The sequence below is a fragment of the Cannabis sativa genome, chromosome 7 (genome assembly GCF_029168945.1).
Source record: "Cannabis sativa cultivar Pink pepper isolate KNU-18-1 chromosome 7, ASM2916894v1, whole genome shotgun sequence".
NCBI lineage: Eukaryota > Viridiplantae > Streptophyta > Magnoliopsida > Rosales > Cannabaceae > Cannabis > Cannabis sativa.
In genome coordinates, this window is record NC_083607.1 from 57,908,756 (window position 1) to 57,933,759 (window position 25,004).

General features: G+C 28.7%; 2 protein-coding genes and 1 non-coding gene across 3 annotated transcripts; all 3 read right to left on the reverse strand.

Annotated features, from left to right (window-relative positions):
* Positions 1 to 13,333: 13,333 nt before the first annotated feature.
* Positions 13,334 to 15,512, reverse strand: LOC115697128 (uncharacterized). The gene is made up of 3 exons (XM_030624042.2): positions 14,882 to 15,512; positions 14,678 to 14,743; positions 13,334 to 13,971 (listed from the first exon to the last, which is right to left on the reverse strand). Exons 1-3 carry the CDS (start codon positions 15,059 to 15,061, stop codon positions 13,426 to 13,428), a joined length of 792 nt encoding a protein of 263 aa, XP_030479902.2. The 5' UTR covers positions 15,062 to 15,512; the 3' UTR covers positions 13,334 to 13,425.
* A 1,369-nt stretch (positions 15,513 to 16,881) lies between these two features.
* LOC115698445 (small nucleolar RNA Z279/snoR105/snoR108) lies at positions 16,882 to 16,980 on the reverse strand. Its single transcript, XR_004008191.1, has one exon. It is a non-coding gene; the product is annotated as a small nucleolar RNA Z279/snoR105/snoR108 (small nucleolar RNA).
* A 1,648-nt stretch (positions 16,981 to 18,628) lies between these two features.
* On the reverse strand, positions 18,629 to 22,691 carry LOC115698268 (putative hydrolase C777.06c). The gene is made up of 10 exons (XM_030625477.2): positions 22,369 to 22,691; positions 22,063 to 22,198; positions 21,504 to 21,631; positions 20,595 to 20,742; positions 20,402 to 20,507; positions 20,010 to 20,068; positions 19,702 to 19,737; positions 19,512 to 19,621; positions 19,265 to 19,326; positions 18,629 to 18,998 (listed from the first exon to the last, which is right to left on the reverse strand). The coding sequence occupies exons 1-9, from the start codon at positions 22,563 to 22,565 to the stop codon at positions 19,269 to 19,271; spliced, it is 978 nt and encodes a 325-aa protein (XP_030481337.2). The 5' UTR covers positions 22,566 to 22,691; the 3' UTR covers positions 18,629 to 18,998; positions 19,265 to 19,268.
* Positions 22,692 to 25,004: the final 2,313 nt, after the last annotated feature.

Consider the following 25,004-nt stretch of genomic DNA (forward strand, 5'->3'; position numbering starts at 1 on the left):
CAATTAGTTATTGAATTCTTCAACAAAAACCACTAAAACTTATATAAAACTAATATTTACGTGGCTCGCCACGTAACTCTCATCTAATATATATATATATATATGCATTGAGCTTTATTTGACCCTCCACATTACATATCATATATTTTCTTTTGTAATTAGTACATAAATATGTTTGGTATACAAATTCCAATTCTTGATATTTATGTACTATATATATAATGGTTACTATTTAATAATTACATTAAAAATACTTATAATAATTACATTTTTTTAAAAACTTACTATAACAAATTACTAATATAGGTAAAAATTTTATTTTGTTACTCAAATTAATTATATACTTAAAATAAAGAAAAATTACTCTATATACTATTTTTAATTTTTTTTTTCTTTCAAATTTACGGTTTGGGATGCTCCAGTAATTTCTTCGGTTATTTATATGTAGATTGCTATACGAATTTTGTTTGCAATTTCGATTGTTCCATTAATTACTATAGGAGTTTTTGTGTGGAATTCCGTAAAAATACATAAAAAAAATTATTTTAAAGTATAAAAATAAAATAAAAAAATCCTAAAATAAATTAATTTTTTAATTAAAATATTTAATAAGGTATTTTTCACCACTAATGTTTATAAATATTTTTTTATTCATAAGAAAATAAGTAAAATCAGGTTAGTATTATGTTATACACAATTTATTAATTATTTTTTGTCTTTCAAAAAAAAAATATTAATTATTTTTATTATAAATTAATTACAACAATAATTTAAAATAAATATAACTACCATAATTACATATTTGATTTGATGTAACTATTAAAACTCCCCTATTAATATATATTCAATGTTATGATTAATTAATACTTTATTACCATTTTTTTAAAGGATGGTGACAATTTGCTGTCTAAATTAATAACAATACATATATATTTATTTAGAAATGTAGCATTAAAAAGTAAAATAAAAACTCTTATTACTATTATGTACATTAATTAAAAAGTATTATTATAAAAGCTCTTCTTATTATATCCATTGAAACCCTTATGATTTTTAAGTAATTATATTATACGATATATAAATGTTTAAAAATATACATACATGTTTAGCACATTGAAACTTAGTGTACAAATTATAAATATATTAATTTACGAGTACAATAGTAATAATTCAACTTAAGATGTTTTTGGCTATATATACATATTTGTCTAAAAATTTCATATAAATTACACATCACCACGTGCAAAACCAATATTGGTCATAAAGTGAATTATACCCTAAAAATTAAGAGAAAGACACTCCTAGGATTCTTAAGCTAAATATAGCAAAAGGAATCTTTCTCTTTTCTTTTCTTTTCACTCTTACTCTTTACCCTATTCTCACTTTCTCTCTCATATCAAATATATTTCATTCAACAAAAAATATAAAAGATTTTTTTTTTATTTAAGCGTTTATATATTACAACTATATTTTACCCGTGACTCGAACCCAAAACCTCCAAGACACACACACACCCACCTATGGCCACTTGAGCTAGCCTCAAGTAGTTAAATAAAAGATTCCTCAGCCACACAAAAAAAACTAATCAAACAAAAACAAATGTAAATAAATAATTAAAACTTAGGGTTAGTGATTTTATATTATTTATTTCATTCTTTGGCAAATGGTCCCTTACCATCATCATCATCAACATAAAGTATATTATCCACCAAATATAGCCCATATTTGAATAGTAATTAATCAAGGCTCTATGCCCTATATGCAACAAAGTAAGTTAATTATAGGGCACTCCTAACCATAATAATTAATTATTTATTGTATTAATCATTTTCTTACATGACCACAAGGTCCAATGGTCCTATAACTATATAGCCATACATATAGATGTGTCCTTATATATAATATGCATATGATTTAATAATCATTCTCAAAAGAATTTATTAAAGGGTTTGAGGTATCAATCCAAAAACATTCTTTATATATGTACTATCAAATTAAAGAAATAATAGGTTAGGAAGATGACTAATATTTTCCCAATACCTGTTTGAATAATAAAAATAAATGTAGGTATTTATATATGGTAAATTATTTTATATATTATTTTAAATTTATCGTTTTGATTATTCTGTTAGTTGTTTTAGTAATTTTTATGTGAATTGTTATTTGAATTTTAATTATAATTTATATTATTTTGTTAATTACTTCATAAAAAAATTATTTTAAAATGAAAAATACTTAATAAATAATATAAAGAAAATATATAAATGTATGATGTTGTATGTTTGGAGTTAAATAACATGTAGTAATTTTTTTTTTATTTTTTGAACATAATAACATGTAGTAATTAAGAAATGAAAAAATAAATGTAATATGTATATAGGATTGGTGGGTTTGCAATTTCCAACATCACATGTTTATGTTTGTCCCAATATGCAATGCATGGTGTCCTTATCTAAAAGGGTTTATTGGCCTTAGATTTTTGACCACTCTCTCTCTCTCATCATATTTTGTTTACTTTGAAAATTCATGTGTGAACCAATGTTTGATTTGATATTATAATAGTCAAAATCTTTGACCACATTGTACACGTGGCATCTAATGACGGCACCATATTCTCCACATGGCAAGCGTTGGTGGGACCACATCACTATTGCCCTTTACACTATTTTCATAATTTTTTAATTTGAAAAAATGTCACAAGATTTTTTTTTTTTTTTTTTGACAAAACACCATCCATTAATTATAACGTATCCACAAATTTTGGATTTTTATTATAAAAAGAACCTGTAGTTTGACTAGATTTTAAGTTTGACCTTCTTATTTATATAAAAACAAACAAATTACAAAGACATGTTATAAGATATTAATGGAGTTTTCTAGTTTTCTATATATATATATATATATAATTAAATATTGAATTTTATATAATTTAATATATTAATTTTTATAAAATATCACTAATTATTATTTGGTAGACAGTAGACACTTTTAAAATTTTATAACCATGCTCTAAATTATATTAATTTGAAATGAATATATTATCCTTTTTTTTTTTTTTGAAAATAAAGTAATAGATTGATCGGAAAACTAGACCTCACGGTCATTACAAATGATAGTTTTTGGTATCGAGGATACCTCCACGAAACTTGAAATGTTTTGGAACAGCGCCCATTTAGCTACATTATGGGCAGCAAAGTTACAACATCTAGAAATAAAAGAAAAATTACAAAATAAAAAACACTTAGAGAGTTGATTACAGACAGAGACATAATTATCAATATTCCAAAAATAATGAGACCCTTTCAGCGCTTTGATAACAGTTTCTGAGTCACTCTCCACCAAGACATAGTTGTGCTTTCTGATGCGAGCCGAATCAAGAGCAAGAAGACACGCCGCCGCCTCACCAATCAACGGGTCTCTGAAGTTGAGTCTGGAAATAATGGCCCAAACCATCGACCCGGTGTGATCTCTCGCCAGGGCCGCTATGCACATGGAGATATTATTATTATTATTATTATCCTTTAATGCATTACAAATAAATATGTATATTTTCTTGCAAACCATTAATATCAATTTGAACACAAAATATTGATTTATTTCTTTCCCCCTAAAAATGGCTATTTTTATCATTCATTAATTAAGGAAAAATTTGTCATTTAACTTAAAATAAATTAGGTTTATTGATTCTTATTTTATATAAATATATTTATAATTTTGAAATGGAAGAACTTCATTCAATCATATTATGTATTTAAACATTTCAATCATATTATAATTGTTAAATTCTCCTCATTTTAATTAATGTTGCCGGTGGTCAAAATTCTTGAATCCTATTTATATATTTATATATATAAATATTTTTCTAACCTTCTCTACAAAAGGAATTTAAAACAACACTATAAACTTCAATCAAATGATGTTGAAATAGGTCACATAGTAGAGTGAGTCATCTTGGCATTAAAAACACCATATTGTTATGTTTGTTTTGATAGTTGAAAAATTGAAAGGAGCCTTCCTTTTTCAAATTTAAGAAACTGTGAAGTGTGAAAAATAAAATTATAATAATAATTAGGAAAATTTGCGGTAAAAGTCCCCAAAAAGTTCACGTTGATACAGATTAGTCCCCAAGCTCCAAAAATAGCGGCAATAGTCCTCAAGGTCACATTTTTTATTTGTCCGTTGGTCTCCAAGTTAACAGATCTGTTAAACCCAATTCAAATGCCACGTGTCGAAATATTATTGGTGGGTATTATTATTTTAATTTAAAAAAATAAAAATAAAATAAATAAATAATTTTAAAAAAAATCTTTTTTTCTTCTTTTCTTTTTTTTTTTTCTTTTCTTTTTTTCTTTTTCTTTCTTTTCTTCTTCGTCTTCTTCGTTTTCTTCTTCTTCAACCCAACCCCAACCAGCCACCGGAGCACCACCACGACCCCACGGCCAGCCCTTCATTCCTCCTCCGCCACATTACTCCGTCCCAAAACCACCGTCGCCGCCGTCACATCCTAATCCCAACCCTTCTCCTTCAACAAGAGCTACTCCATCTCCGACAAAGACCTCAACTCCCAAGGGTTCATCCTCCGCTGTACACCGTCAGATCTCAACCTCGACAACCTCAACAAAGTCTTCGTCGTCGTCGGATTCCCCAAACGCAACCCATGGGTTTTGTTGCAGATCTGGATGGGATTCATGGAATGCTATTGTTTTGGTTTTGATTATAGTTTCTGATATTGAAATTAGGTTTTGTTTTTTGTTTTCCTTTACGGAGTGAATCTCAATTCGTTGAAATCTCTCGATGGGTCGGAAGAAGGCCAATGCTCGGGACGATGAGAACCCTGCACAAGGTGGTGCTAAGTCGAAGAAGAAGGGTTTGCTTATTGATGACAACGAGTACGCTATTGGAACTAAGCCTGAAGTTCATGAAGAGAAGGTTGTGATTACTGGGAAGAAGAAGGGTAAGAAGGGTGGCTCCAAGGCTTCTGAGCCCAAAGGCAATGATGAAGAAAAGGCGCTGGATGAGGTTGATAATGATGATGAAGATGATCATCGTGAAGTTGTTTTTGCTGGTAAGAAGAAGGGCAAGTCGAAAAAGGGTAAAGGGAATAGTAGTGTGCTTAGTGGTTCGAGTTTTGGGTTGCTAGAGTGGGGTTAGGGCTGGCCGTGGGGTCGTGGTGGTGCTCCGGTGGCTGGTTGGGATTGGGTTGAAGAAGAAGAAAACGAAGAAGACGAAGAACAAAAGAAAGAAAAAGAAAAAAAGAAAAGAAAAAAAGAATTTTTTTAAAATTATTTATTTATTTTTATTTTTATTTTTTAAAATTAAAATAATAATACCCACCAATAATATTTCGACACGTGGCATTTGAATTGGGTTTAACAGATCTGTTAACTTGGAGACCAATAGACAAATAAAAAGTGTGACCTTGAGGACTATTGCCGCTATTTTTGGAGCTTGGGGACTAATCTGTATCAACGCAAACTTTTTGGGGACTTTTGCCGCAAATTTCCCTAATAATTATTATCTTTCCTTTTTTTTTTTCCTTTTGAAGATTTGATTTGCATATATACTTTTGGCTAAGTTTACCGTACACTTTTTAAAAAGATGTTTTAGTTAGAGTTGTTCACAAACTATTAGATCCAATCCAATTTGTACGATGTAATCTAATCTAATTTGCAAAATGTAAATATTTACACTTGTGCGGATTTGATTGGATTGAAAAATCTAAAATCCGCACTTATGCACTTGTGCAGATTTGATGTTATTTGACTTCAAAAAGTAACCGATTTGATCTAATCCGCATTTAATTATATATATTTTTAAAAATTTATTATATATAATATATATATATTTTTTAGTAATATTAAAACAAAAAAGACGAACTTCTAAATATAAATAAATATATATTAGCTTATTTATTTGGGCATTTTTCATTTTTACACTTCTAAACATTTTTTTATGCATTTTTACGGAATTCTATATAGAAATCTCGATTGCAACTAGCACTGCAACCTAAATCGCAACAAAAAATCGTATAGAAACTCCTATTGCAACTAGCACTGCAACCACTTTAGAAACCCAAACAGTAAATTTGAAAAAAAAAAGTTAAAAAAATAGTATATGTATATTAATTTGATTTGTACGTAAATGGAGACGGACATAGATGATTATTGGAGATAAGAAACAACAATCTTTTTTAATTTTTTTTTTTATTTTAATGAAATATTAAATAATTTATCATTAAAAAAAAAGTAATCGATCCAATCCACACTTAGTGTTGATTGGATGTTGTTTTACCAAAAACGTACGGATTGGATCGGATGAACAACCCTAATTTTAGTAGGTTCTCTATCTATTTCGACATATGGAATAATTTTTTAGTCAAATTCTTTTCTTGATCGTATACGTTACAGTTATTTAAGACTACTTGTAATTTTTTCAAAAAAAATTAAATAATTTACAATGATAAAAATAAAATTTACATATTTTGTTACATGCCCGACTATTTTTTCTTATACACGTAGTAAGTAATTGTTTAAATTTAATTTTTGGCATTGTAAACTGTTTGGAATTTTTTAAAAATTTACAAGTGATCCTAAATAAATACAACATACGTGATTAAGAATAAAACTTAAGTGATCCTAAATAAATATAATATATGTGATTAAGAATAAAAATTAGACTAAAAATTTATTCAGAAAACAGATAAAAAAAATCTATCAAAACGTCCTTTTAATGTGTATTATAAAAATTTCCAATACTCTTTTTTATTACTGAAAGAAATACCTATCTTATAATTATCTTATGTATGAGTACAAAGTTTTCAAGACTTTAGTCTGAAATAAAAAAGAGAGTTGATTACTGTTGAGAATCATGGGGTTCCAACTCAAAATCAATTGGCAATGAGTGGAGTAGCCCATGTTCTTATATATGGCTCAATACTTTCACATTTAATCCATGTGGGACAATATTCTCCAATATCCCCCCTCAAGATGGTGGCTATTTTTGCTCACCAATCTTGAATCACCTTATCATAAGTAGTGCCATTTGCTCGTTTATTTTTTTATTTTGCGGCTGGGAGTTCCATTTGCTCGCTTATTCTTGTTCGCGGCTGGGAGTACCATTTTGCTCGCTTGCGGCTGGCTAACTCTTTGATAGGTGTGGATCGAAAGCCCGCTAGGAATATGGCTCTGATACCATGTTGAGAATCATGGGGTTCCAACTCAAAATCAATTGGCAATGAGTGGAGTAGCCCATGCTCTTATATATGGCTCAATACTTTCACATTTAATCCATATGGGACAATATTCTCCAATAATTACAAACTATAGATGCACTTTTTTTTTTTTTTTTGTCGTAGATCATTTTGCATAATAATAATAAAAATTAATTTGTAATAACTCTCTAGGACAACAAAAAAAAATTTGTGATCAATCATCAAAAAATGAGATATTAAGAAGTGTTCCATAAATATATTATTACAAGGAATAGTGCTACATTCTCCTTTCCAAGTAAGATTGTCATCAAACTTATATATATTATTTTTCTTCACAAATAAGATAAATAATGTTTATTATTAGCTTACAAAGTGACTGATTAAAAATTGTTCGTTTTTGTATCCCAAAATCCTCTGCCTTGATGGAATAAGATTCAATTAAATCATGATGTTGAATCTGCCAACCCCAATTCAATGTAACACCTTTCTTATCCTTAAAACTATAGCCAAGCCAACCATAATTTTTTTAAAGGTAAAGGGAAATTTATATTAACAGGTAAATCTATATTATTTAAAAAATATTATTTGTTGAGCAGAAATAACAAAAAAATTATTCATTAATTGCCTTGTGTGCCAACTAAATGTAGAAAATTATTCACATTTGTTTTTTGAGTAAGAGTTTTCAATTAAGGTACTTGAAAAGGTACAACACTGATTGGAGCAAATGGATTGATGAGAAAAAGGCGAAGAACACTTTTGATAAAGCCTTATTATGCTGGGATTGTGTATTGTATTTGGTTTAGGGTAAATGGCGGCAAAATTTCCCAAAATTTTTATTTTAGTTTCACTTAACCCCTAAAACCTAAATTTGAGCAGTAAAACTCCTAATACTCGCGTTCGGTTAGCAATTTAACATTTTCGTCCATTTTAAGTGTTAAGTGCTGTGTTGGACTATTCATGTGTGCATCTACGTGGATACAGTGTACACATGGCACAATTCTATTGGTCCATGTAAAAATTATTTAAAAAATTAAAAAATTAAATTAAAATTAATTTGAAATAAAAAAAATTGTAAATAAAAAAATATTTTTTCTTTTTTTTTTTTCGTTTCTAATTTTTTCATTACAGTTCTCTCTCTCTCCCCCCTAAATCTCTCTCTCTCTCCCCCAGAAACCACCATCACCTAACCAAAACCACCAGCATCTCACCAAAACCACCACCACAGAATCCCAATCAAAGCTCACCTGAAACAAAAAAAAAAAATGCAAATCACAAAATACAACCCCATTTTGCCGTCCCTGAACTTGCAACCCCCCAAAAGGACCAGAACCCCATTTTCCTCAACATTGATTTCAGAGAAAGAAGCTAAATTTCTCAAAACCCCAACTGCAGAAGCTTGGAATCAGGTGTTCCCCCTTGACAAATCTTCAATAGAGATGATTGGATGAAATCCCAGCTCTCGAAATCACAGCCACGGTCTTCTCTTTCATTTCAACCGAGCTCGAATCCATTAACCTAACCAAAACAGAACCACACCTTGAGCAACGATGATCATCACGTCCTTATCGTCTTCCTAGAGAAGGCTCAAAAGCGAGTCCATCCCCGTGTTTCTCGACTTGCTGCTCCTGATCTGTAACAGAGTGGCTGCCAAGGGTTTTGAAAACCCTAAATCGGGACTAAAGGGGGGAGAGAGAGAGAGAGAGATCGAGAGAGAGAGAGAGAGAGAGAGAGATGAGATCGAGATTGAGAGAGAGAGAGAGAGAGAGAGAGAGAGAGAGAGAGAGAGAGAGAGAGAGAGAGAGAGAGAGAGAGGATATTGAGAAGATGAACATACAAGAAGGAAGAAGGAAAAGAAAGAAAAAGAAAAAAAAAGAAAAAATATTTTTTATTTACAATATTTTTTAATTTAAATTATTTTTTTTTTATTTTTTAAATAATTTTTTACGTGGACCAATAAAATTGTGTCATGTGTACATTGTGTCTACGTAGATGCACACGTGGACAGTCCAACATGGCACTTAACACTTAAAATGGACGGAAATGTTAAATTACTAACAAAACGCAAGTATTGGGGTTTTACAGCCTAAATTTGAGTTTTGGGGGTTAAGTAAAACCAAAATGAAAATTTTGGAGATTTTGCCGCCATTTACCCTTTGGTTTAACAGAAATATGTGTATGTTTGAGAATAAATATATTAGCTTGATTGTTTAGATAAAATGAGTAAAATGTGTATTAAAATTAGACTATGCTCAGTGAATAGAAGAGGTCTAAGAAAGATTTAGTTTTTTTTTTTTGAAATTAAGATTTAGTTTTTCTTAATTTGATAGATTAGATGTATTTTGAGCCGTGAGTTTTTTTGCTTTTACCTCTCGCTATAAAAAATTTTATTTTTAGTCACAATAAAACTTGTGACTAAAAGTAAAAAATTGTGATTAGTTATAAATAATAATTCTCATATTGTGATTAAAAAGCACGTGGCTGAAGGTATTAGTCATAAAAATTATAATTCGTTGTGATTAAAACTAAATTAGTAGTAACTTGTATTTAAATATTATATTTTAGTCACATATAAATTTTTTTAGTCACAAAAAATCATGTTATGACTAAAAAATTGTCACTAAATATAGTTGAAATAAGAATGACCTCTCAATCAAAGTAGCACTAAAGTATTAGAGGCAGTGCCACCACTGCTATTAAAAAAGGCAAGCATAATGATTAAACCCTCTAAAGGACAAAGTTTCAAAAAAATAAAAATAAAAAAAAATACTTTGCTTTCTTTTGAAAATTACCTAAATATAGTTGTTGAATTCAAGTGGATCACTTACTGAGCTTAAAACTCTATTAGCACACTATTTTATCATATGTGTTGATAATCAAAGTAGTACTTTATTTGTGGCTAATCCAGTATTCCATACTTGATCGAAATATATTGAAATCGAAAAACATCAAATTTTGGCTAAGTAGTTGTTTATTCATTATGTTCCTGCCATTGATCAAGTAGCGGTTGCTCTCACTAAGCCTTTGCCTACCGATTGTTTCAACTATTTTAAATCTAAACTTCAAATGATTGCTACCTCTTTTTGAGAGAATATTTAATTAATTAGTTAGTTAACCAATTGTCAGTTAGTTGTTAAGATAGTTAATTCATTTTCTTGATTCAGTTATGTAAATGTAATCTTGATATTGTTTGCTCTCTCTCTAATAAGTGAATTAAGTTTTTGCTAAGATGATCCACTATTGGCTTTTCTCTCAAATCATGCAAAGCATGATTTAGTCATTTACAGAACACAAGTGTCATTTATTAATTTGAGAAAGTAAAAAAATGTATTACTATTTCTTTTTTCTTTATATAATATTATCTTTTCTATTTTATTTTTCAAAATATCTTACCAAAACATCATTTTTTTTTATTTTATCTTATATATTTATATTACATCACATATCAATTTCTCTATAACTTCTCTATTTTATTTATAAATTATTCAATTAATATATTTTATTTATTTTAAAAATTAAATAAATATAATAATATCATATACATATAGTACAAAAATGTTTAAAATATTAATATAATAATATTTATAGTTTAATAAATAGTACTTTTTACATGTTAGTCACTATTTATGAACTAAATTTTTTAGCTAAAATAGCTATGGAACAATTATTTAATTATTAACTATTTTAGCTACTCTATTTTGACTGCTTTTAAGTTTAAAATTCGAATGGCCTCCCCTAACGCCCAATATATATAATTAAACTTATTATTCACAATAATTTTGGCTATACATAGTCCCATATATATACCATAATTTTCATAATCGTGTTCTTGAATTTTTAATAAATAATAAACCAATTAAAATTTGGTATGTCGAACATTTTTTTCAGGGATGATTGTATTATTATTATTTTTTTTTTGAATAATTAATAATTGTTTCTATTTTCTTTAATTTTTTTATAAGAAATAATTGCTCCTTTTCCCTTTTGTGAACAAGAACAAGAGCACTAATTAGACTAATTGTTTTAAAAATTGCATATTGTTATATCAAACTGAATTTATCTCAGAACACCCTACAAAATATAATTTTTTTTTTTGTCCATATCACACTTTTCTTTTTTGATAATATATATGAATACATTCAAACTTATCTTAACTGTTATAACTTATAGGGAACATCTTTCAGAGCAATCCTTCAACCCACATGGATGGAAATCATTGACAATAATATTAGCTAGCTCCCAAATATATATGTATATATTTATATATATATGATCAAATTTGGCCATGGAAGATTTGGAGGGAAGACAAAATAATGGAAGATTAAGACCCTTTTATATATTTTATTATAATAAAGTTTTATTTGTTCTTCAGCTTTCAAATATGGTATTATTGTTCTAGATAGTTTTTCTTATATTCTTGAAAGTTATTAATAATAATTTGTCTTGTAAAGTTCACTATTCTTTTACTTTTCTTTTCTTAATTTCTTTTGTGTTTCTAATTTTTCAAACATATGGGCTAGACTTTGTTTGAACTTTAAAGTCAATGATGTTGTTGTGACCTTATGTAGAATGTTTAAGTAGTTGGGTGGGCCACATTTGAAAAAAGGAAGAAAAGAAAGAAAAGAGAAGAAGAAATAAACTTCAAATTCTATCAATTTGGTTTTGAATTTTTGTGAGAAAACCATATCTACTCTCATTGAGAAAGTGAACCAAGATACCTAATAAAGGTTGGTTTATTTCATATATATAAATAAATTTTTTTTGTTATGTATATATTATAATTCTTGAGAGCAATCAAGTAGGGTAAGAGGCAATGAATAAAGGCATTTTGCATTGTGATCAATCTCATTCAACAATCAACATAGAATTAGATTTGAATATGAATCAAAACAATCCAAAGTTCCAAAGCCCAAACCAACTCAGTTTGTCTTTATAGATTTGCTAGGCCTAGCTAGGCCTATAATCAAATTACAATAGTGTTAAGTCACTTAATCTTTTATATACAGATAGATTTTCCTCCAACCCATGAATATTAAAAAAAAAAAGTTTTTAATTCATAATTTACTGGAAAAGTAAACATTTTGAGTAAAAGTATTCAAGCACATATCATAAAGAAATAATACAGCAATGAATGAAAGAAACATTTCTATGAACAATATAACTATCCAAAAAAAATGAGATGGCTAATAGCCTAATATTGATTTGTTATGAGATTTTCAACCACTCTTTACTATTTCAAAATATTGATTTAAATATTATTTTAGAACATTTGTTTTGCAAAAATTAACAATAGAAACTCTATGTTTTGTTAAATAATAATTTAAACTATGTATTTTTTAAAATTGTACAAAATAATATTTTGAACTCAATATTTTTTTTTAAAATTAAAACCTAATAATAATTTGAACCGAAAGTGTGATGACTAGATTGGTTACATTTTCTTTTTGCATCTATTTGTGTTGTAAACTGGTTTCTATTGGTTATAATAATAAAAAAAATTAACAAAAATAAAGCTCAGGGTATGATTTGTACCATGTTGAAAAAAAAGGCCCAATTTATCATTTAACAAAGGGATTATTTCACAAATACACAAAAACAATAAATAAAATTACAAAAATACGATTTCATGGAATTTTAAATATTTTTACGATTTTTAATTTTATTTACAGAAAATACGGTTTTTTTATGTTGTACTCTTGTTAATTTGTCGTTGATTTTTTGTTATCTATATGTTATTTTTTGTTGTTGTTTTGATGTTATTTTCATGTTACTTTTTCTGTAGTTTTCTTGTTGTTTTCGTGTTATTTCTATGGAAAACCGTAAAAATATATATAAATAAATAAAAAAAATTCTTTAAACTTAAAAATGTAATTTTAATAACAAAAAAATAGTACCATATATAATTATCCCTTTAACAAAATAAAAGCTCCAATCGATCTTTTACAAAATACAGAATCCACCATAATATTATTATATATTTTTTTATTATTATTAATAATATAACTTGGGGTAGCTAATATCACTTTGTCAAGTTCAAATTCATCTCTACTTCTCTAATAGAGAGCAATAATATATATAACAAAATAAACTAGATTTAGTTAAGAAAAAATCTGACAAAAACCTCCAATTAGTAATGCCTTCAATATGTAACAAATAAGATTTTATTAACAAATATTTACAAATCCTAAAAAAAAATATTGTTTTTTCTTCCTCTTCTTTCACCACAAGTAGTTTACTTTTGAGGTTTTAATAACCTGTTTTTGTTCTTTACTTTCACCTTCTTTTTCCAACATTTGAGTAGAATTAGGAGGATGAGAAACAACAAAAGCAACATTTACAACATTGTCATCACCACTAACATAAACTACTCTAAAAATGTCATACTTAAGCTCAAGCGAAAATCGTTCGAGGTATGGTAACATCGAGCTTCTTTGATCTGTTAAAATCCATGAATAGCAAAATTGAAGGTCTTTCCACACATAGAAAGAGGCTGCAGCTGACTTATTTTGGGATTTCAAGCAAACCCCAGATGTTACACCATCCATTCTTAGAAAATTTGACTTGAAAAGTGCTAAGCAAGCATAAGAGAGATCATTTATGTCATTTTTGGAACTAAGGGATGATGCTACACACATTGAGATTGTGTCACCTCTGCAGAATTTTGCAGCACCAACACTGCTGTCTCTCGATTCACCAGCATACGAATCGAAGAAGCTATGTTCGGTTAAGATTGCCATGGTTGAGATGTTGTTGAGCATTGAGAGCTAGAGAGAAAAGACTTTCTAAGTGTTAAAATATTTGGTGTAAAAAAAGTGTCACTAGAATAAATAAGCAACATTTTGTTGTACAATTTCTCTCCTTAATACAAAATGGTTAAAATGCCTATATTTTGTTTGACATTACAAAATCTATGGAGAAACATAAGATCTTCATTGCTTTATTTTAGTTATTACTTTGGGTAAATATCATTTTAATTAGACCCTGTATTTTGCAAAAATTATAAATTGGACTCTTTGTTTTGTTAAATGACAAAATAAACTATGTATTTTCTAAAATAGTACAAATAAGATCCTGAACTAATTTTGGTTAAAATAAAACTTAATAATAATGTAATCTAGAGGTGTTATGATAAAACTGGTAAAATTTTCTGCATCTATTTGTGTTAGAAATTGTCTTCAAGTTGGTTATATTAAAAAAATATTGAAAATTAAGCTCAAGGTCCTATATTTATACTATTTTAAAAAATACAGGATCATTTTTGTCATTTAACAAAATAGATTGTCAAATTTGTAACTTTTACAAAACACAGAATTCAAAATAATATTTACCCTATTATTTTTTAACAAAAATACAAATGAATGAATATGTGTCTGAATCAAATATATATGAAATATGTGTCTTTTTATGAAATTTACTACAATGTACCATAATGCACATCTAGTTGTTATTGGAACTAAATAAAGAACTTACAAGGGTTGCAATTAGTGATTCTTTGTTCTCACAAGACTTCTTCAACCATGCACCATACCATAGAATCTGAAATAGTCATAACAGATAAATTCTTTCATATATAAAACATTATAAATAAACATTACACTAATTTGTTTTACCATATATGATCATGTAAAGCTAACCCAAAATGAATATATATAAATAAATAAAAAAATATATTACCATATTTCCATGGATGCTCTGAAGTAAAGAACTTTGAACACAACCAAGAGTCTCAGTAGACAAAGAGAAATGCTTTAGTGCTTCAATAAGATCACCAACCAAAACCACAGTTGGCCTAAAAGCAAAGATGCTTATATCCAAATTCCTATTGTTGAATGGAATAAAGCAAGCACCTACCATTATCAATTTGATCACTACTTTGGATATTATTATGATTCTTAATTTCTGGTTTCTCAATCTTCTTCTACAACAATGATTTGAAAGAGAGCTTTATATATATAGAGATAATAACTAGAAACATCTATGAAGATAGAAATTAAGTTGTTATTTTTTATGTAGTAGTTGATGTGTTCTTAGAGAAATAATAAGCTAGCCTAGCTTGGTCATGGTGGTGTGGTCTTTTTTGGCTTCTTCTTAATTTGTATTATGAAAAATTATTAAAGTTAGTTTGGAAAAATACCAAAGAAACTTTTTTAATTATAATTTCTTTTAATGATCAGGAAAACCAAATGCATGGTTTTGACCGCTTCTAGATGTTTTGACTTTTGTAACATTTTTTTCTCTTTATTTTAATATGGAAGAGTGCTAACTATAACTTTCAACTATAATTTTTTAGTCAATTTCTATATTTGAAATTACATATTGAAATATTTTTTTTTAAGTTTATTTTTATTGTGGTATTTGTTATATTTACAATATCAATAAGTTTTTAAATTTTTTAAATAATTTATAGTATAGAAAACAAAGATCTTATTATTCCAGTTTATTATACCTGTTAAAAAAATTTTAAATTTTTTTCGATATTATAAATTATTTAAAAATTGTAAAAAATTACAGGAATAATATTGTTAGTATAACAAACATTGCTATAAAAAAATTTGAAAAATAAAATATTTTAATATATATTTTCGAATACAAAAATTCACTAAAAAATTATAATAAAAGATTAAAAATAACACTCCTATTTAATAAGAATAGAAAATTTGGACTGAAAATTGTGTGGTGACATGTGTATTGGGTAGCATCATGGACTGGAAATTGTGTGGTGACATGTGTATTGGGTAACATCATATTATATATTATATAAATCTAATTATATCTATGGAACACAACTCATTACTTTTCTATTTATCTAAAAATCTACATGTGATAAGACAACTTCTTGTTCTAGATATTCAACAATTCAGTATTGTATCAAATTATTATATTGTAAAAAATCAGGTCTAAATTACTTGATCACCAAATTCTCCACAACTAGATCTTCTGTCTATACATTTTAATACATATATATTAAGAGTAATGAGACATTAAAATAAATGTAAGCTAAACTTTATTTTCCTTTTCTAGAAAAGACTGTTGAGTGTTGAGTGAGACACTTGAATTTTGTTTCTCAAGAATTTCTAGGAAAGTAGACATATATGTACAAATATTGATTGTTGCTAAACTTTGTCAAAAATTAAATTAGTTTGTTTTATATTGACAGGACAGGTATAACATCATTGTTTTACTGTACTAATAAAAATAAATCAAGTTTCACTTGTACTTATTTGTAATAAAAATGAAAATAAAGAGTCAAGAATCTCTCAATCCTCTAAAGAAAAAAATGTCAAAATTTTAAAAGTTAAATTTTAATGAAGAAATAAAAAAAAAAGAAGAAATATAGCCAAAAAAAAAATGTGTAAAAACTAATAATAATAATAAAAAAATTAACTTATAAAATTATGGGGATTATGAAAAATTGCATTTTTCCATTTCCCGAGCATTGCCATAAACACTAGTAATGCCTAGCACCTTTGTGATATGTCGCGTTGTAATTGATTAGCACTGAACTATTATATTAAATTATATAGAACCCAATACTTAATATAAGTATATTAACACATAAAAAAAAAATACTAAACACCACTTATACCTTTAGCATTTCTCTTAAAAAAAAAAAAAAATTTCTCCATTTTCTACACTTGATTTTAAAATTAATTTTTAAGACTGAATTATAAATAAGGATCAGATGGTTCAAATGAGTGCCCCATGTCGTAACAGGCTTTGGGGCAGACACTCATCTTGCATACATAGCAAGATTAGACCACTCATCATATCCCGTTTCTGCCTGAAGGATCATGCTTCTTCCATTTCATCCTATCCTTATTTTATCTTCTCACTTTTTACACTAATCTCTCTCAATTTTCCATGTGGGACTAAATCCCACTCTTTAATCCATCTATAGCCCTTCTCATCTCACTGCCAAGCACACAGTTTTTATTGTTAATGAAGAAAAAAAAAACAAAACTGAAAGTTTTTGGTTTCTATCATTGATTCAGTAAATAATGATTGCCGTTTTTTTTTTTTTTTGTTCGTATAATGATTGCCATTATTAATGGTCTGATATTGGTTGTTTGATGATAATGTTATCTATTCAATATAAATACGTTATTTGACACATACTTTATACTTATATAACGAATCACATTTTTTTCTAATGAAGTTAAACCACCAGACCAATGATAAATATTGCAAAGCATAACACCAGAGATAAAAAAATGATCAATAATTCCTGAATAAGAGTGCCAATGCTCATTTGGCATATTACTTCGAACAAGTGACTAATCAAACTACTTATAGAGCATACCATCATCGATCAAAGAAATGATCAATGATTCTTGAGACTCATCTTAAATGAATTGGTGTATAATTTAATTTATTTAAGTTCAGTTATCTAAATAGATATGCTTCAACTTTTAGACAATTAGTATGGCAATAATTAGATAAGTGAAAATAAATATTTTACAATTTACAATATACTTTGATACCGAAAAACAATGCTCTTCATTTAAATCTCATAAGTTGTTCTAATTAATATTATAAAATTTTGCTTGTACAAAAATAGATTAAGTAAATGAGAGCCGACCATGGTCCATGCCCCACCCACTCAGTCATTAATATGATTATATTTAGGCCTTATGTTGTGAATGTTGTAGCATAAAAGTCAAAAACCATGAGCTTAGTTAGGGGTAGTCACAGTGTGCCAACATCAGTACCCAGTTTGTATTGTATTGGCCACACCACACCCCCCACACACTCCTCGCATAACACACTTCGCTCTTGCTTACCTATTTGCTGACCAACTTTTCTTTTCTTTTTTTTTCTTTTATGAAGGTTCTTTATTTTATTTGTTTTTTAAAAATATTTATATATATATATATATGTAAAACATATATACATATATATAAAATAAAAATGGGTTTTATCATTGATGCCCAATTTGATTGCCACTGTCTAAATTTTCCATGTTCAAAATCACAAAAGAATAAGATTTTAAATGCTTTTAAACTATCATACTCTATTGACCACCCATTAAATATTATATTCTTATTTTGGAGTGTTATTTGGTTGGAATGAATATAAATACAGATACAGAAATAAAAATTGAATCAAATTTAAAATGTATGAAAAAAAATTAATAAAAAGCTTATTAAATTTTTTCTCATCTTGCATTAGAAGTTTTCCTATTAAAATGATAGAAAAGTCATTTATCAAGCAACCAAATAAAAGAATAGAATAAAAAAATATATCATATCTATTTTACTCCATTTCATTACCTCCAACTAAACACTACCTAAAGTTCTTAGTTTGTTATTCAAAAAGTTTTCCTACTTTGGACATTTTTGAAATAAACACTAACGTTAAATTTAAGATGAACCTTTAATACGATTAAGTGCTATATTATATAAAGAAAAGAAGAAATCGAAATGAATATAAAAAAAATAATTGTCTTTAACAAATGATGCATATGTAAACATATACTATTTTTATTCAAGTAAATTTGACATAACATCATGATTTATTAAATTCGTTGGTGTTAAAAGGAAACGATAACGCTGATGAATGAGAATAAAGATTAATTTTTTTTCCATCTGTCTTAACATGTTATTTTGGTACATAATGGCACCTAATCCTTCCTTTGTTTATCTATAGATCTAACTCAGTTGATAGAATGTGGATCAGATGACTCACTTCAAAGAACAATGTGTTCACTTTATACCCCTCGACAAGGGGCGAAAATCATACCCTAAATATCGGTTTCGGGTTTCGTTTGTGCTAAAAGAGTCTTAAGACTAACCTGCATAACCAAATAAAAAGGAATTTTCAACATTACTAATTCTTGTTAACATTACTCCTAATTTTTTATTGTACATAAAATTAAAGCCCAACTAATGAAATGAAATTCAGATTATAGTATAAAAATTTTAAGACTCCCATTATATTAAACTCAAGTCATCTAGTTGTCTCGCAGAACAGATAGTCTTCAATATGCTTTTGTTGAAAATCATACGTAACTAAATATTTAATCAAAAGTTAATAAAAGCTCAAAGTAAACTTTCTCACCTTGTCATAGGTCCATGGGAACTCTCAAACCGTCATGCGCGAGCTGCACGTGAATTCCTTCCCTGTGCACACAATGATAAAATTATAAACATTAGTATGTTTCATTATAATTCCATCTGGTTCTGTATTTTTACAACCGGGGAAATTCAAGATGATAACTCCTCGACAGAAAATTTAAACAAAAGGGCATTAACATTAGTTGGAGTCTTGGAGAGTTCATATGTTAAAGGTCGGCCAGAACTTGTACCTCTTGGACCATTCAAGAAGAAACTCATTGTCCTTGTGGTGGTCAAATTCATGAGTCATTCCAATTAACAGGGCTCGTTTTGGACAAATTCGTTTCAAAGCTTCAAGAGTCTGAGAAAACACTAATCATTTGACATAAACAGCATTTAAATATTGCAAAGTTACTGTGTAAGTGAGTGTGTATAACTAACCTGTGGAAGGCAAAAGTGAACATTATGGGATCCTGTCTGCATTCAGAGAAAATAAGTCCATGATTTAAAAAGCATACACATAAGCATAACAGGCATTGTTTAACTAAACAGGTTTGAATTAATTAGTGGCAGATGCATTTATTGATATTTAAAGACCACTCTTGGTGCTAGAACTATGTCTAGATGTTTATAATTACCATGATTTTAGATGTTGAATGGTATTATGTGTCCCTGCTAATATCAAGAGAGGAAACACTAATCCATTTCTTTTTTCTTTTTTGCCGAATAGATTAATCCTACTTGCTAACCTTATAAAGCGTGTCCAATATGAGTAAATCCAATTGTCCAGCCCCATCTTTCGAAATAACTACAATCAAACATCCATTACAAGTAACGGGAATTACAGTTAGCATTTGGCAAATATTTTGAGGTCAAATGTTTCCACTAAAAAAAATTCAAAATTCACAGCCCAGCACAAAAATAACCATCAACTTTGACAGGGCAACGGCTGGTTGCCTTAGACACTGTATATCTTAGGACTAAAGCCATAATATATTCACTCAATTGGGACATAAAATGAAAAAAAAAAAAACAAGACACAGACATTTACTTAATTGAGATCAATCATACCAATTAAATAACAAGTTACTCAACAATTTTCATGAACTCTGCAAGAGTTGCCATGTGAGTGCACACTCACCATATTCTGTACTTGCAATAAACCGTGAAATATCAGATATATAAGCCACTCTACATTTTTCACCAAATAGAAAACCCAAACAGATATAATCCTCTCCATGCATCACCTACATCAGATAACTAACCATAAGAAAACGATAACATTGACTAATGGCATATAATTCATTAAGGCAAAAGGATTCGCAGAGGCTAACTGGCAATGGAACAAATTTCAGGCCAGATGCAACAAATGGTGCCTCACAGCTGCTCTCAATTACAGTCCAATTAAGCTGAGAAACTCGTCTCACTTCTTGGCCTTCTTTTAATTTTTTCTGGACCAAATAAGGAAACTTCTCTGCAATGCTGTTTCAGGAACATTAAGAAATGGTTCGAGAAAATTTCAGTGAAATTCACATTTTTGCTACACAGTTAGAAGTGCAAAAGACAATAATATGTTTGAAAAATACAAATGCTCAAACAATGGAATAACCAAACAAGCTCTTATTAAAGCAACTTATAGCTTAATATGTGAGAACGTCCCATTTAGTTTTGGCACAGATCCTATATACATACCAAATCATCATGACAAGGATTTGCCACATACAAGGTATCATAAATCAACACCAATATTTCATTTTTTTTTTCAACTTTGAACATCATTCTGTGCCCAATCTAATAATCTTTCAAGTGAATTCTTAAAGAGGGTCTTGTTCATACTGATTATACTAGCTTTCATTCAGACATCTCTTCTATGCATCTTATCTATGTGTTCACTTCAAGTGGGTCTTAAAGTTGCAGAGCAGATAAGAGGTTCTTTAATATATAACATAAAAAGTACCCTATCAGTTTAACAAAGGAATAGTTAACGGCAGTGTATTAAAGCACATACAAGCTACAACTTTACAGTCTCTATATTTTCTTCAATGTCAGAATTTTAACTTCAGTTTCAATGCATGTATAATTTAACCCTGCATCTCTAATAAGCAGGTAACAAAAATCACATTTTAGTACCATATGGACACAATTTTGCGACGAATTCTGTAACGAACATAACTATATACTAAAAAGTGATCAAGTCGAATATGATAATAGCAATATACATATTCATCCCACAGTTTTAATACCTGTCCATTGCATACTGAGTCAAATAAATGGGAGTGGGATCAATATCATTTGTTGGACTATGTGGTTGAATAGCACGTATATCATCTAAACCAAGAACTGCGTCAGCATGTTCATGAGTCAAAATAATCTGCAGTATATAAAACTAGTTTCAGTACAACTGGAATAAGAAAGCAGTTCCAGCGATCAAGAAGAATTGCACAAATAATAAAATCACGAGCAACTAAGAAGGCACGATACTCCTACGCTGGGCAGCACAATTACATTAAAATCACTTCCAATTGCCATAATTTGATTGGCCTTTCACATGCCATGGAGTCTAAAGTATTTTTATTATCTAGAAAACTCAAATGAAAAAACAGATCAATTATGCCATCATCTGATTAGCGTTTCCAATTCAGTTGTTATATAGTATTGTTCCACGAACACTTTACAATAAAACAGCTCTCACTAAGACCAGAATAATATCGTATATGCGTTTTTGACTAAGAAGAATAACGCAATTAAACTATTGCACAAAAAATTAGAGCAATCAGTAGACAAAACCAAAAGATGACTCACCGAATCCACCCTAGGAATCTTATAGAGAGAGAACCATCGAAGTACTTGCTCCCTAAATGTTTTCCCAACATCAATCAAAATATAGCTGTGTTTACCCTCGGTTTGGCAATAGTCAATCATCAGAGATGTATTGCACCTAGAAATCAAGTCATGATCATGAGATCAGTACTCAAATCCAACATTTTCCAAATCTTGATTAAAGTTTCTTCCCTAAATCTCATAAACATCTCTCCCTGCCACAAAAACAAGAGAGGTAGATCTACGCATTGGACGACTACTATTCAAGATCGAAAACTCAGGCATTACCTGTAATTAGGGTTTTGGTCAGGGGAAACGGACAATGACTGAGAACAAACGGAGCAAGGAGGATCGGAAGGCTGGATGAGACACCTGGCATTGGGAACGGCGCTGGAACAGCCGGTGCCGAGAAATATCAAGGTCGATCGGGGCGTGGAAGACGGAGAGGAGAGGTTCCCGTTGGAGGTGAGATTGAGGTCCGCCATTGATATTTGATAACTCTATGCACAGAAGAAGAAGAAGAAGAAGAGAGAGAAAGTTGAGGAAGTTTGAGCTATGAAGAATCTGAGTGAGAGAGAGAATATGTTTATATAGGCGGAGGAATATTTTGCTCGCGCCAAAAATAAAATAATAAAAATAAATAAAACGGTTTGTTTGTACTGTTGGTAATTATACGTGTCAAAATTTCAACGGGTGTATTTTTTTAGTTCTATTTATCATGCACCTTTATCTATTTTAGCACCTGAAATAATTTTTTAGTTAAATTTTTTCTCGTGGTCATATACGTTATAGTTATTTAAGACATTCTGCAAAATTTTAAGAAATTTAGAAAAGTTTAACACGCCGAAAATTATGTTCAAACAGTGTATTGCACGCGTGATTATTTTATTTTATACACGTGTAAAATAGACTGTTTGAACATTATTTTCTATATTGTAAATTATTCGGAATTTCTTAAAATTTTGTAGGTTATCTTAAATAGTTATAACGTACATGAATATGAAAAAAAATTTGACTAAAAAATTTTTTTCGAGGCCAAAACAAGTTAAGGTAGAATCACCAAAAAAAAAAATATAAACTTAAATAATTTTTAAAAATTACTCTTAGGAGTTGTTTGGTACGCAGTTTTCTTTACTTGGGGTTTGGAATGGGAATACTAAGTCTAACCCATGTTTGGTATGCATTTTTTATTTTTTTTGAGTGGAGTGTTGAGTTTACCGTGGGTTACTCCTGCCTTTATAATACTGAGGGAAAGTTAACATCAAGCTCGACGCTGAGGTCAGTATAATTGAATATTTGTTGTAATAATTGAATCTTTCAAATTCTTTCGGCTAATTTCTACTTGATTGCATTGCAATCTTAAGTTTTTTGGTGACTTGTGACATGATTTATTAACAGTCTTGTCTGAAACGCAAAATGCACCATTCTTGGAGAAACAGCATGTTGATGTGTCTTACTTATGAATGCATGTCCGATTATTAATATTGTTTGTCTAACCTGGCTGCTTATTGTACTTGATTTCTTTCATCAGAATATAGATAGATGTGTATATATTCACTGATTTTTGTAAGACCAGTGTATGTGTATTTTTGAACTCTTTAAACTGACTAGTTGCAAGGGTTGGGGTGTATCCCTCTTGCTGTTATTGCTGCAGATTTGTATTAACTTGATCTTTTAGTTTTTAGCAATATAGAAATGGTGCAAGAAGTGTAATATTCGATAATAGCAGATTTGTATTACTAACTGGTGTATGTAATTATATTTTATATGCTTTTAATATATAGTTATTGAGATCCCTTTTCAAATTGTAAGCTTTAGTTTAGCTTAATAAACTGTACTTATAAGATTGTTTCATCATTTTCAGTAGAATGAACTCAAGCATCATAAAAAGTACTTTTTTGAATGAGTATTGATGAAAATTGCCTATTTTGCTTAGATTAGAGAAAGACCCTTTTGTCTTCTTTCTACTCTGTTTATAAAACATGTTTTTACTATAACTAATTTAATGATTTTTGGTATAAAGTAGGACAAACCCTCAGTAAATTATGTTCACCTTTTTTGGAGTCCTTGCTGTAAAGGAGGACTACTTCTACTACTGCCATTGTTGAATGATCATTTCCAATTAAGAAGCAACCAATGAATGTTGTTGCTTTGCTGATAGTTTTGGTCAAATTAATTATGATAGCTCAAAATTAAGGCAAATCCATTTTGTTATTAGATTTTACATGATGATGGTGATATACTGGTTTATAATGTTTGGTTTGTAATATGTCACTTGCTGGTTTATATTGTTGTGACAAGTATATATATAGGAATGGTAAAAGAGATATCATATCAGGCCGGGTAAATGCCGAGTCGAGCCCGACCTAACTCGATTGACTTTTCTATATATCTATTCTATATAAAGTGTGCCTATATAACTGAAATTCTTGGTTTATGAGAAATTTATGAGTGATTTTTTATTTTTATTTAATAAAATAATAAAATATTATTTATATATAATAAAATAATAATAAAACAAATCCTATTAATATTTGAATTGATATTTAGCATATTTCAACTTTATATATAATCACAACTATAACTCTAGAAATTAAAAATACATATATAAAAAAAAATAATCGTTCATTTTATTTATATTATTTAGAATAATTCATTGTGGTTCAAGATCACAATGAATAGAAAAAGTGGCAAAAACACAAATGTAGTTCAAAATCATAGTAAACTAAGAAAGAATGAGAAGAGATTATTAAGCATTAAATATTCTCAGTAAACACACTCAAAGAATCGCATTGAGAGAGGAAAAAAAAAAGAATACCAATTGTGATATATATAAATAAATAAAAGCGAAGAATATCATATAATTATTTATATTCTATATAAAGTATGCCTATATAACAGAATTCTTGATTTATGAAAAAATC

Coding starts and splice junctions, on each gene's coding strand:
- LOC115697128 (XM_030624042.2), bottom strand. CDS start 15,061: ATGGTAGGTGCTTGCTTTATTCCATTCAACAATAGGAATTTGGATATA. Junction 14,744..14,881: donor AGAGCATCCATGGAAATATG/GTAATATATTTT, acceptor TGACTATTTCAG/ATTCTATGGTATGGTGCATG. Junction 13,972..14,677: donor AATCACTAATTGCAACCCTT/GTAAGTTCTTTA, acceptor TTTTCTCTCTAG/CTCTCAATGCTCAACAACAT.
- LOC115698268 (XM_030625477.2), bottom strand. CDS start 22,565: ATGGCGGACCTCAATCTCACCTCCAACGGGAACCTCTCCTCTCCGTCT. Junction 19,738..20,009: donor TATTGGACACGCTTTATAAG/GTTAGCAAGTAG, acceptor CTCTGAATGCAG/ACAGGATCCCATAATGTTCA. Junction 19,622..19,701: donor TTCACTTTTGCCTTCCACAG/GTTAGTTATACA, acceptor GTGTTTTCTCAG/ACTCTTGAAGCTTTGAAACG.